The sequence below is a fragment of the Myxocyprinus asiaticus genome, chromosome 2, assembly GCF_019703515.2.
Source record: "Myxocyprinus asiaticus isolate MX2 ecotype Aquarium Trade chromosome 2, UBuf_Myxa_2, whole genome shotgun sequence".
NCBI classification, from domain to species: domain Eukaryota; kingdom Metazoa; phylum Chordata; class Actinopteri; order Cypriniformes; family Catostomidae; genus Myxocyprinus; species Myxocyprinus asiaticus.
In genome coordinates, this window is record NC_059345.1 from 5738833 (window position 1) to 5751482 (window position 12650).

Genomic DNA, 12650 nt, shown 5'->3' on the forward strand with positions numbered 1-12650 from the left:
AGTTAGTTAAAAGAAGCCTGGTGGGAACACTGGTTGGTTTATGCTGGCTAGTACTGGTTTGGTACTGGTTTAGCAGCTGGACAAGCATAGCCATGATGTCCACCAGCAAAACATAGCTGGTGAATCTGGTGAACCAATTTTGTCTCTTTGGAGAAACTGGTTGACCCAGAAATTCTTGTTGGTTAAACTAGTTAAGTAATATAGTGGGGACTCTGGCTGGTTTATGCTAGTTAGTGCTGATTTGGTGCTGGTCTAGCTGGAGTTTCGGCACTTTTCTAATTTAGCAGATGGACTTGGTTGACCAGAAGGTTGTGTTCTGGTGAAGCTTATTGACCAAGGAAGTCTTGCTGATTGTGCTATCCAAAAGAGGCCTGGTAGGAACACTGGCTGGTTTATGCTGGTTAGTACTGGTTTGGTGGTGGTCTAGCTAGTGGACCAGCATAGACATGCAGTTCACTAGTAAAACTTGGCTGGTGAATCTGGTTGACCAGTTTCGTCTCTCTGGTGGAGCTGGTTGGCCAAGGAAGTCTTGCTGGTTAAACTAAAAAGACTGGTAGGGATACAGTATGGTTTATGCTGGTTAGTGGTCATTTGATACTGGCCTAGTAGGTGACTAGGCACTTGTCTAATTGAGCAGGTCTACCAGAATGTTTTTTTTTTTTTTTTTTTTTGGTGAAGCCAGTTCACCAAGTAAGTTTTGCTGATTTATCTAGTTAAGAAGATTTGTTGGGACACTGGTTGGTTGGTTATACTTAGTTCTGGTTTAGGACTGGTCTAGCTGGTGGACAAATGTAGCCATGCTATTCACCAGCAAAACATAGCTTTTTAGTATAGTTAACCAGTATGGTCTTTCTGGTGAAGCTGGTTGACCAAGGAATTCTTTCAGGTTAAACTAGTTAAGAAGCATAGAGGGGACTCTGCCTTGTTTATGCTGGTTTGGTTCTGGTCTAGCTGCTGATTGGGAACTTTTCTAATTTAGCAGGTGTAGCTTGTTGACCAGAATGATTTATCTGGTGAAGGTGGTTGACCAACAAAGTCTTGCTGTTTTAACTAGTTAAGAAGATTTGTGTGGACACTGGTGGGTTTATACTGGTTAGTTCTGGTCTAGCTGGTGACCTAATTTAGCTGGTAAAGCAAGGCTACCAGAAGTGAAGCTGGTTGACCAAAGAAGTCTTGCTAGTTTAGCTAGTTAAGAAGCCATGTGGGGACACCAGCACACCAACATGCAGGTGACAAGGATTTGCCAGATGCAACAAACCACTTAAATGAATAAAGCCTGCAGTAAAAATTCCCTTAAAATTATTACTAAGGGTTTTTTTTAACTTAAAGGATTTGTTGCAATTGGGTCCAGTATTCAAAACCAGCACACAACATATGTTGATGACCATCAATGCTGGTCCCACTGTGTGTTCATGCCTCGCTGAGGTCCATGGTAAGATAGCTCTCTCTCTCTCTCTCTCTCTCTCTCTCTCTCACTGTCATTATAACACTACCCAGCTGGCTGATGATACAGATGTGTAGCATCAACACCCCGCAGGCCTCTGACAGCAGCCTGTGAGCAATGTGCTGGGTGCCATGTACCACAGAGCTCTGCTTTGAATAAAACACTCACTGTATGAGATATGTCCTGTGTAGTCTATTGCTCACTAACACACACATACACATACAGTGGAGGACTGCAGGGGGGGCTCCATGGCAACTTTCCATATCAAACATTTCCTCATACCATTCTGCAGTAAGTGGATATATTGTCTCTCCACAGCCAGTTACGGTTAATACACATACATTAGTGTTTGGGATATGGCGGCTAGTTTTTCGCCCCTTTGGTACTAGAATATTCTCTCAGCACACAGTGCCCATTGGGACTGCAGTAAAGCTGTGCTTATGTATCTCATGATTCAATTTTATTTTGATTCAGGGAGTCACTGTGTGATAACAAAACAACTCTCGGTGCATTGAGAACAACAATGTAGGGGTGCAAATCTTTTGCAATAAAATACAGAATAGAACTAATGCTTTGCTTTGACTTATTTCGATGCATGTTGAAGCTTGGTTCTTGCTCCAGGGTTCTCTGTTTGGACTCGACAGCAATAAGAACAATTGTTTCTCTATTTTTTTGTTGTTGTGGATGTTTCTCTAGTTTTTGAGTGTCTTTATGTTGTTATAGCTCTTTCTTTTGCTTTATTCGATTGCATTGTGAAGCGACCTTGGGTATGTGAAAGGTGCTATTGAAATAAAAATTATTATTAATTTTAGTTCTGGGTGGAAACAGGCAGCACTTGGCACTTATCTGTATCTGTAATCTTTGGTTCAGTATAAGCTTTTTAATAATAAAAAAAGATTAATAATTAAAAGGCACTGTAAGTGATTCCAACAGTTTTGTTAACTTCTACCATTTTGCTTCAACCACAAGCAGAGATCATTTGAGATTGACTAAAATGCATAACCCACTCCCTTAACCCCTTTATTGCTGTTTACAGAATCTAAGAATCATAAAGGCAGATTTGATTTCTCTATACACCTATTTCAGTGATATCTGAAGTAGTATGAACATTTTATGTGTGGTATTCTATTAAAAAAAAAAAAAATCGCTTATAGCACCTTAAACATAAAATCCAGACTAAATTTTTCTGCATCAGTGCAGAACCATTTGAGAAAGCATCGTGATGCATACTGTATGTTTGAGCCCTGGCTTTGCATGATGTTTGAGAAGAGAAAAGGATCAGCATAAAGACAACAGCATCAGAGCAGTGCAAAGCCACGCCGCTTACAGCACCCAATGCAACATCTGCCAGGAAATCTTCTTTGGCTCGCACCACTCCTCTCCACTCTGGGTAAACACACGTGTGCCAATTTGAATGAATCACAAATGATGGCCATATGGAGGGCTAGATCAGCACAGCCCAGCCACAGCGCAGGGGGGCGGGGGGTTGCGGATGCTTTATCAACTGGACTTTAATCATACACACACAAACACACATACACACTTATGTATTGAACACATGTAGCTGTAGTTAGGGAAATACCGATTCTGTGCATATGTGTTCTTACGTTGCCACCATCCATCTACATCCTTTTTGTTTGTCATTCTGTCTGTCTGTCTGTCTCAAAGTCCCTCCACCCTCCCCCTCAATCCATTTCCATATGGTGCACCATAAGGAAGAGCTCCTCGTACGGATTCAGCATGATATTAAAAACTCTGGCTGAGCAGTCACATGCATCAGACAATCTGTGGGCGTGCCGTTTGAGGCTATTGCACACAAAAATGGCACATGCTTTCTCAAAACGTTACAATCTGATTGGCTGACTTATTGTAATTTACAGGATGTGTTTGCGCTTACCTTGAGAAATGGAATGACGAACGGCCGCAAAGGGAAGTTTGTTGCTTCCTGTAATTTGGAGTGGAACTCTTCAATGGTTAGAGTTGAGTTCTGGTACGACAGACAGAGCGATCGAGTGAACAACCAGTGGAGAACAGCAAACAAGAAAACTGTAGGATATAAACCAACCTGTTCTCATGAAAACTGACTGTACACTGACATTTTTGCAAAATGATATTAAGTAGTTCATTGCACGTATCGTGGCAGTTCTGAGTTAAATGTTCTCCCAAACTCTATCAAGTTTTAAATCAACCAAACCGACATCCCTACCCTATTCCTTAAACCTCAACCCAAGCGATAGTGTCATAAAAGCAAATGTGAGATGAAAAACGCAATTGCTGAAGCAACCACAACATTTTGTGGTGCTTCTATGACACTTTTGGCTCACATGTCAACTTGTGTGCTCTTCTAGACTCGTCCTCTGGTCCTTTATGTTGCAAGTGCAACGCTCTATCAGTTGAGCTACCATACAACTTGATTGCGCTTAAATAAGCTTATAAATGTAGTTTTTAGTGTTTTAGCTTAATGTTCATTTCACCAGGAAACTGCCATGATATGTACAATGAGCCATGTAAAAATCATTCTGCAAAAATGTAGGTATAGTAACGTGATTCTATGAGACCAGGTTGATAAAAACAAACAGTGAAAGAAATAAAAAAAGCCATCAGGCACTCACCACCAGCCCAAGAACCAGGCTGCGTACACGTTCCCCGATCTCTGGCGAGATGTCGTTGCCAAACTGCTGTAGCGTGGTGAGGAACCGCTTGAGTTTACAGAGCTGTCGGGCTCCACAGGCGGGGGGAAGCTGCTGGGTGGGCAGGGAAGCCGTGGAAGAGGTGGCCGGTCCATTGCTGAAGCCATTAGGCGTTGAAGGAGCTCCATTTAGTGCTGTAGGTGAGTGACTGCTCCCGTTCAACACTGTGGAAAGAGGGCCACTGTTTGCATTAGAATTGTTCACATCTTTGTTTTCTGTTTTCTCCGACTCAGTATTGGGAAACCCCCTCCAAGAAGCACCGACGGGCGTTCCGTAGCACGGAGACGGCACATGCATTCTGAGAACAGTGAGAGAACAAGACACAACTTTAAGAGAAACGTGTTAAAGGGGGCCCAAAAATAGACCCCTGGCCCGGGTAACTTTTATTCCAACAGCAGAGAACAGCGAGAGAACACACAAAACTACAGATATGCTGTGACTGTCACGCAACACGCTGCTGTCTACTCCTTGTCTCATTCTCTGTTTACAGCGAACATCCCATAGACAAGACCTACTGCAAGCTCTCTCTCCATGACATACACACACGGTCTATCGCTCCCCATTGCTCACCCACTCTCTCACTCACTAAGACACAACTTTAAGAGAAACGTGTTAAAGGGGGCCCAAAAATAGACCCCTGGCCCGGGTAACTTTTATTCCAACAGCAGGTGTGTGTCTAAATCAGGCTGTGCACATGTCTACCAGCTGAGAGGAGATTTGCAGTTCTCAGAGTCCACGACTCCACCACACTTCCACTCCATCTCCACTTCTGCATCTCATCCAGTCTGCAAATGATCTATCTATCTATCTATCTATCTATCTATCTATCTATCTATCTGTCCGTCTGTTTAATATGTCAGTCAGATGACCCCTTCATAGCTGTCATATCTCAAGGGATGATTCTTGGCCAGAATAAGCAAAAATATGCACCAAAATTAATGCCGATAGTGAAGTTTCTGCTTGCAAAACTAACAGTCAACAGGAAACAGAGCAACAAGGCAAACTGACTTGTAGAGCAGGGACTGAAGAGAGTATAGGCAATTTATGTAAGCTACCAGTATGCAAAATAATTCTCGATACTGTGAACAGAATAGCACAAAATTGCTGGTACTTCAAAAGGAGGCCCTCTGTCTTACATTACGTGTGTCAAATGCCCTGACCACTACAGATAAACAAACACTTCAACAACAGGGGACACAGCGCGAGGGCTCAGAGCTACGACCCGTAATCCTCTGGGATGTTAGGAGGTGTACGATTGTGCACACACAGCTCGGAGCGAAGCTTGCCTCCGGGTTGGGTGGCATGTTCGCACTACTGGGTGTCTGAGAGTATGAATGGCTTCGTGTTGCAGAACACAGGGTCTTCCATTTCGCTCTTGACCCTTTTTTATCTCTCCATTCCAGGCTGGACACATGTGGGTTTACCATGTGACTCGTGCACTTGTGCTCTGGTTTTAGAGTGGCAAGCAGTCTACGCTACGACCCATGCAACAGGTGAAACAACAAGGCCTGTCATTGCTATATAGGGTAGCGAGAGCTGCCAAGCCCCATTGAGCCCGATGCTGTCAGTGAATCCCCCCGCATGCAGTAAACAAATTTCCTGCCGTATGCGCTGAACGTTCAAATGCTCAGACTCAATGCTCAAATGTTTTGACCTAGCATATACGAGCACTCAAACAAATTTGCTCATGTACATTCGTTGTTGTATGATCAGTGAGTATTGTCATTTAATTTATTTGCCAGCTTGTTGAGTAAATGACGACTAAAGGCATGAAATGCCTGAATAAAGGCAAATTGAGCTTGCATAGCTAAAAATGTTTTTGCAATTGAAAGCCGATCACACACGAACACACACTCCATCTTAACAAAGAGCCTAAGTCCTCAACACGTTGTCAATCTATGTCTAGATTTTCCTAGCAAATTCACATGAATAGAGCAAATTCACCAACCTGGTCTCAGAATCACGTTACTATACCTACATTTTTGCAAAATGATTTTTACGTGGCTCTCTGTACATATCGCAGTAGTTTCCTGGTGAAATAAACACTAAGAGTGCTACAACAACAATTACTTTTATTCACTTTCACACAAATCACCAGTAAACGGCATATTACCAGCTCATTAACTCTACTTTTCACCCTGTTCCTCACACAATGATATCTTATGACACCTAAACACTTTTATTAGTGCATTACTTGTACAATACATTTTATCATTTGCATTATACTGTATAACCAGCTACATTTACAAGCTTGTTGCGGCATGATTAAATTGCATGGAAGCTCAACTGACAGAGCGCTGCCCCTGCCCGGGGAATGAGTCCTGAGGGACATGTGCATCTACACATGAGTCGAAAGTGTCATAGAAGGACCACAGAATGACGTGGTTGCTTTAGCTTTTGCATTTTTCATGTCACTTTTGTCATTTTATTTTATTTTTATTTATTTTATTTGACACTGTCGGTTAGGTTTAGGTTTGTGGTTTAGTGTATGGAGATAGTTTTGCTGATTTAAAACTCGATAGAGCATTAACCTTAAAAACCTCTACTGTTTAGGAGAAATATTTACACGCTTTTAGCGCCACCCAGTGGAAAATTTATCTCGGAACTGCTGCGATACGTGTAAGGAACCAAATGTCATTTTGCCAAAATTTTGCACAGTCCCATAATTTTCACAAGATCAGGCTGAAATTCACAGAAAATATTTATGTGTTTTTACTAGGAGCACGCACTTGTTGTTGGTGTGAATGATGCGTTGCGATTGACTGCCTGGCTGACAGCAGGGGGTGGAGGTGGCATTGTGGGTGGAGTCGACCTGGGCTGGGTTTTGACATCAGCAGGTGAATCTGGCATCGTTCCAGCCTTCTGTCCTCTGCTACCTGCAGATATAAAGTGATTGTGTATTAGATTAGCGGACACAACACAGTCATTTTCTTTTTAGAGGTCTTTACTAAGGCAAGCATCACTATTACCATTGCTTATACTTAGAATTAAGGATTTGAGCAAACCCCTAACCCTACATATGTGTGCTATGAACATAACTCAAAATGTGCTGTTTGTTGAGGAGAGGCATGATATTACATTTCTAAACAAACTATTGATTTCGCCTGGCAGACAATAGATCAGGCGGGAAAGAAATGATTGTGGAGAGACCCAAGCAATATCAAGAGACCAAAATATAACATAGAGACTTGAGGGTGTGCTTTTGTGACTTTTTTTTATGCCAGTTAGCAACTGTCCTGAACACCCTAGCAACCACCCAGAACACTCCAGCAATCATCTTGCAACGTATTAAAACCACTCAGAACACCTTAGCAACTATCCACAACAACCTAGCACTCTGGCGATGACTTTTGCACAGATTGCCATTTTACTAAAAACGAAAGTAGGAAAATGACGGAAAATGAGAAGGTTGACAGTGTAGGCCTTATTCAAACCCATTTTTCCTACATGAGTGCCAAGGTTCAATGTGTCTGGGTATCTCATGTGTGCTAACCACTAGGCAGAAGTTCAGATTTTTATTTTTATTTTTACCTACAGTAAATAGAGTTAAGTTGGGAGACCTAAGTTTAACTACTATGAGATAGGACTGGGAAAAATAGAAATTTTCCAATTAACCACGATCAAGATACTGATTATTAAAATCCCATGACCAATCTTTTACTTTTACATGAAAGTTTACTCCAGTTGTGGTTGTGTTGATTATTATATCTGTTAATTAAATAGTAATTTAACTGCATTGTTTGGGCCCTGTTGTAAAAATTTTAAATTAATATTTTCGTAATGTACCAAGTTAGAAGGTTCCCTGTATGATTAATAGCATTAGCGAGAATTTTGTTTTCACATGCATGCAAAATGGGCATTATATCTGAAATATACCCCAATAAATCAGAATCGAATCAAATCATTTCAGAATTGAATGCTTGTGAATCAGAATCTTATCAAATTGTGAAATCTGTATTGATACCCAGCCCTACTATGAGATGACACTGATGATGCCATATTCATCGCACATGAAAGTTTGATGTTTGTAGTTGCATGCACAGGTTCAAAATGTGTCATGTTTGACAAATGTTGTGTCTTGTTCACGGTATAATATCATGTGTGTGACATTCTTCTCACACCACCCAAGCAAGTCTCTCAGACAGACTTATAATATTTCATAGCAGTAAATCTGTACAGTCTACGCTGATAGAGATAAAGCATGGCTTTGGCACACTAAGGCAGAGGGTAAATGTCACTGCTGTTGGAAACATCGAGTCACACCTGTTCACCCACTCAGCTGCTGCTGACGGGACCCCTCTGCCCACCCCATCAGTATCCTCCACCCGCTCTCACGCCTGTTGTCCGCTCTTGTCCGCCGGATGGACAGGCACTTGACAGCCAGTGACAAGTGCAGCTGGATTTGCTGCTGTCCATCATGTTGCCGCACACTTCAACAAGGCTGCGTTAACACTGATCAGCCGCTCCGCTCCGGGACCAAACATGGCAAGTCTTCCACGCTCTTGCCTGCCTGGCCCACGCTAGTCATGTGGTAATAGCCTTTCAGCAGAGACTCCCTTTGTCCACTGCAGACTGCAGTGTTATACACCAGTCAACACTCAATGCTTACAATGCTTCTCAAACAAATTGACCTTGTTTTAAGGATGTTAAGTTTTTCCAGAAAAAATATTGATTTAAAAAAATACTTTTTTTTGTAGTGTAGCACAGTTAATGTCTTCCGATTCAAATTTCTGAGCAGTTTCAGTGACTTTAAGGAAGACTTAATCATCATGACATGAGTATTTATGCAGGTGAAACATGGTGTACAGTACATCATTAAATGTTAATGTCCTATATGAGTTAGTGTGTTTAAAAGCAAGCTCATTATGTAGGGGGTCACAGTGCCACAGATATTCCAAAATGAGATGGTACTAAGATTACCAAACAACATCAACGGTGACAGCTCACATTTGCTGCTCCTTACCAGCTTCTCTATTCAGAAGTCTATGCTTTTTAATGTTTATATATGGTTATATGTTTTATAGCAGTTTTTTTTTTACGTTCATCTGTGGACCTGAAACAAACTTTGTAGAGATCAGACAATAAAGTACAGTATTATTACATTAGTGTGGTGGGACCATTGTACAATTGGATGGTAATACCATGGTACTGAATGATTACCATATTAATGTGTAGTATTTACATGGTCCACCAAAGAGTACCATTTTAGTACCATGACACCATGTCCAAAAACACAGTAATACCATGATATTTATGGTACATACTGTATGCCATGGTACTGAATGATTACCATATTAATGTTTCATGGTATTTACATGGTACTTCAATGAACACCATTGCTTTACCATGGCACCATGCCCAAAAAACATGGTAATACCATGGTACTTTGATATATTCTATGGTACTAAATGATTCATATATTCATGTACTATGGTATTTACATGATATCCCATTGTACTTCAAAAATACCATGATATTATCATTATAAATGTCTAAAAACATTGCAATACCATGGTACTCTTCTGTATATCCTAATACTGAATGACTATCATATTATTGTACCATGGTATTAACATGATTCTTCAAAGAATAAAATTGTATTACCATGGAACCATGTCCAAAAAAAAAAAAAAAAAAAACATGGTAATACTTTGATATATATCGTAGTATACTATGGTATTTAGATGATATTCCAATGTTATTCTACAATGGTATAACTATGGTAAGTAGAGGTCGACCGATAGTGGATTTTGTCGATAACGATAACTAAGGTGGTGGAAAAGGCAGATAACTGATTAATCTGCCGATAGATTTTAGAATCAATTCAGAGAATGTTACAATGTTTCTTAGTTGACACAGACATACAGTAGAGGCCAGAGTACAAAATTAATAAAATCCCAGATGTAGTTTATTTTTCAACCAAAATCCCAATAATAATCAGAAAAAAAGAAGATTGGGTGCATAAAGTGGGACTTTTAACACTTTTAAACAAGCCTGAAACATAACGGAGACTCTTATTTTGAAATGACAGAGACTTGGCTCCGTTACAATGCTCTATTTTTTATATTTACCAAATTAAGCTTTTTATAGCCTATATGTAATTATTATTCACAATATATGAAGTTGGATGTATGTGCTGACAAGTGCCGTTTACATATAGTCTCATTTTTCATTGCATGCCCTCGCTTTAATTTTAAAAACGTAATTACCAGAGGAACACAGAGGAATAAAAAAACTATGCACCATTAGAGGTAGACCGATATATCGGTTTTATCGATTAATCGATGCCAATATTTGTATTTTTTGGAACTATCGGTTATCGGCAAAAATATATGGCGATAGTTGCCGATAACCAATAGTTTCAAAAAGCAGCTATCGGCACCCATTAATCGCTAAAACCGATATATCGGTCTACGACTAATGGTAAATATGTACTTAGATACTATGGTATTACTATAGTACGTCCAAAAACATGGGATTACCATGCTACATATCAAAAAACATGGTAATACCACGGTACTTATGATTGCTATATTTTACTTGTGGTACTTTTTTATATTAGCTGTCGACCACCTGTCTCTATATATCATTATCACGGATCCTGTATCGGTCGACCGCTATTATGTAGCTGTAATCTGTGATTTTAGATTTTCGAACAGCAGAAATCTTGAGCTCCTCGGGCCTTCAGCGTGTCCCCTGCTCCGAGGGGTATCGTACCCTGCCACCCTCATGCAGCTGTCATCTCTGTAAGGTCGAGCACCAATTATCTGGCTGTTAGTAGTTTGGCTGTGACCCTGTACATTTAGTTATTTTTGCCCATGACATGTCGGCTGGGCGGTGGGGGTTTTCACCGAACATGGCCTGGGCTGGTGGCCCCATCGCTCGCTCAGGGTGTTGAGCTGCTGTGTTTCTGGATGTCTATCTGACTGAAGGTGACAGTGGCCAACTGATCCACAATGAGTGACAGCACTGAGACAAGAGGCGCCTGTCACAGAGCCTTACGGTCAACACATGCTGCAGTACACAAACACACACCAGCAAATAGGTGAAAACATGCATACATTTATTGTTTACTTCTGTGCATTAAGTTGAGGGACTAACTGTAATAATTTAAGGATCAACCATTGAAAATCCCATATTAATGGATATAGAGGGGACATGTCTCTCTTAATGTCTATAGTTCTTACTAGGGATGTGCACAAGTAATCGACTAATCGCACATTCAGAAACAACTAATCGATTATTAAAATTAGTACTCGAATATCGCAAATGGGTTTTTTAGGTTAAAGTTACATGAATGTTGGCTATATAGAAAAAGTGTTTATCTTACACCTGTAACTGGACACCATTTATTTTGAGGTTTAAACCATTTTTAATCACCTTTTTGCCTTCACTTCATTTTAAAACATCCTGTGGTGTGACAAATTAATAATAAAAAAATAATAATACAAATATTTTATGCAGGGTCTCAATTAATTTGAGGTCATGAATAATTTCCAAACATTGCAAAATGCTGTTTAAAATAGTGTTAGACATTGGCATGTTACACTGCAGGACATGTCAACTTCCCAAAAGTATTTCATGCCCAAGTGTTTAAACTACCCACATGCAGAGTTTAATATTAACATTTTAATGCAATGCAATACAATGTGCATTGAGAGAAATTAAAAGAGAAATTATCTGTAAATTCATTTAAAGAACGACAGCTGACACAGAGCAATAAACATAACAAGGTATTAGGGGGACTAATGCTATGCTGACTAAAATAGGCACTAGCTGGCCTGCAGTACAGGGCAAATGCCGTAGCGCTCTATGCATCGCTGTCTCCGTCATTGCCAAATGTAGACAGGTAGAACGAGATCTCGCTAAAGCAGCAAGCCCTGCCTGTCCATCTGTCACTCATGCCAGCAGCTTGCAGCCTCAGAGGGGCCATTAAACAATGAACCCAACAGACAATCCCCAGTCACACACACACACTGATGGCCATAAGCACGACCTGAAGTCACTTTAACGTTAGTATTTCATAGTGGTCGACTGATATCTAGAGAGTAGGGTGGCCAGTGGTCAATATGATACCAAGACATAAGTCACATTTATGTCACATAAGTCACGTTTAAAAAAAAAAATATGAAAAAATATCAAACCATGAATCATCTTATTTAAAGATAAATAGCATGAGCAAACTTTCAAGCAAAACATTTCACAAAAAGTATTTTTTTTTTAGGTTTTAAAAGATAAAACAGTAAATATTACTTTCTTAATTTATAAGTAAAAATGTTGTTCTTAGTATCAGCTCTAGCATTTGTTTGCAGATGCTTCTTGGTTTATTGCTTTGCTATTTAAAGCAATTAAATGCATACATTTTTGAGCATTTTTAAGTATCCAAATACTTTTTAGGCCACTATATATAATCATTAATGACAGCAAATGTGATTTGTCCACATATACCATGCACAATAAGACTAGGAATGTGCATTTAGAAAGTAAACGGTGTCAAGTTTATTTTAAATTTGTCG

General features: G+C 40.1%; 1 protein-coding gene across 1 annotated transcript in view; it reads right to left on the bottom strand.

Moving 5' to 3' along the window:
- The window catches only part of LOC127454057 (protein CBFA2T3-like), a 76378-nt gene that overhangs the window by 23021 nt on the left and 40707 nt on the right, over positions 1 to 12650 (bottom strand). Inside the window, exons 2-4 of the mRNA XM_051721004.1 lie at positions 6864 to 7010; positions 4057 to 4298; positions 3342 to 3431 (exon numbers count right to left, since the gene is read on the bottom strand). Coding sequence (XP_051576964.1) covers positions 3342 to 3431; positions 4057 to 4298; positions 6864 to 7010 — 479 coding nt within the window. The remainder of the gene's footprint in view (positions 1 to 3341; positions 3432 to 4056; positions 4299 to 6863; positions 7011 to 12650) is intronic.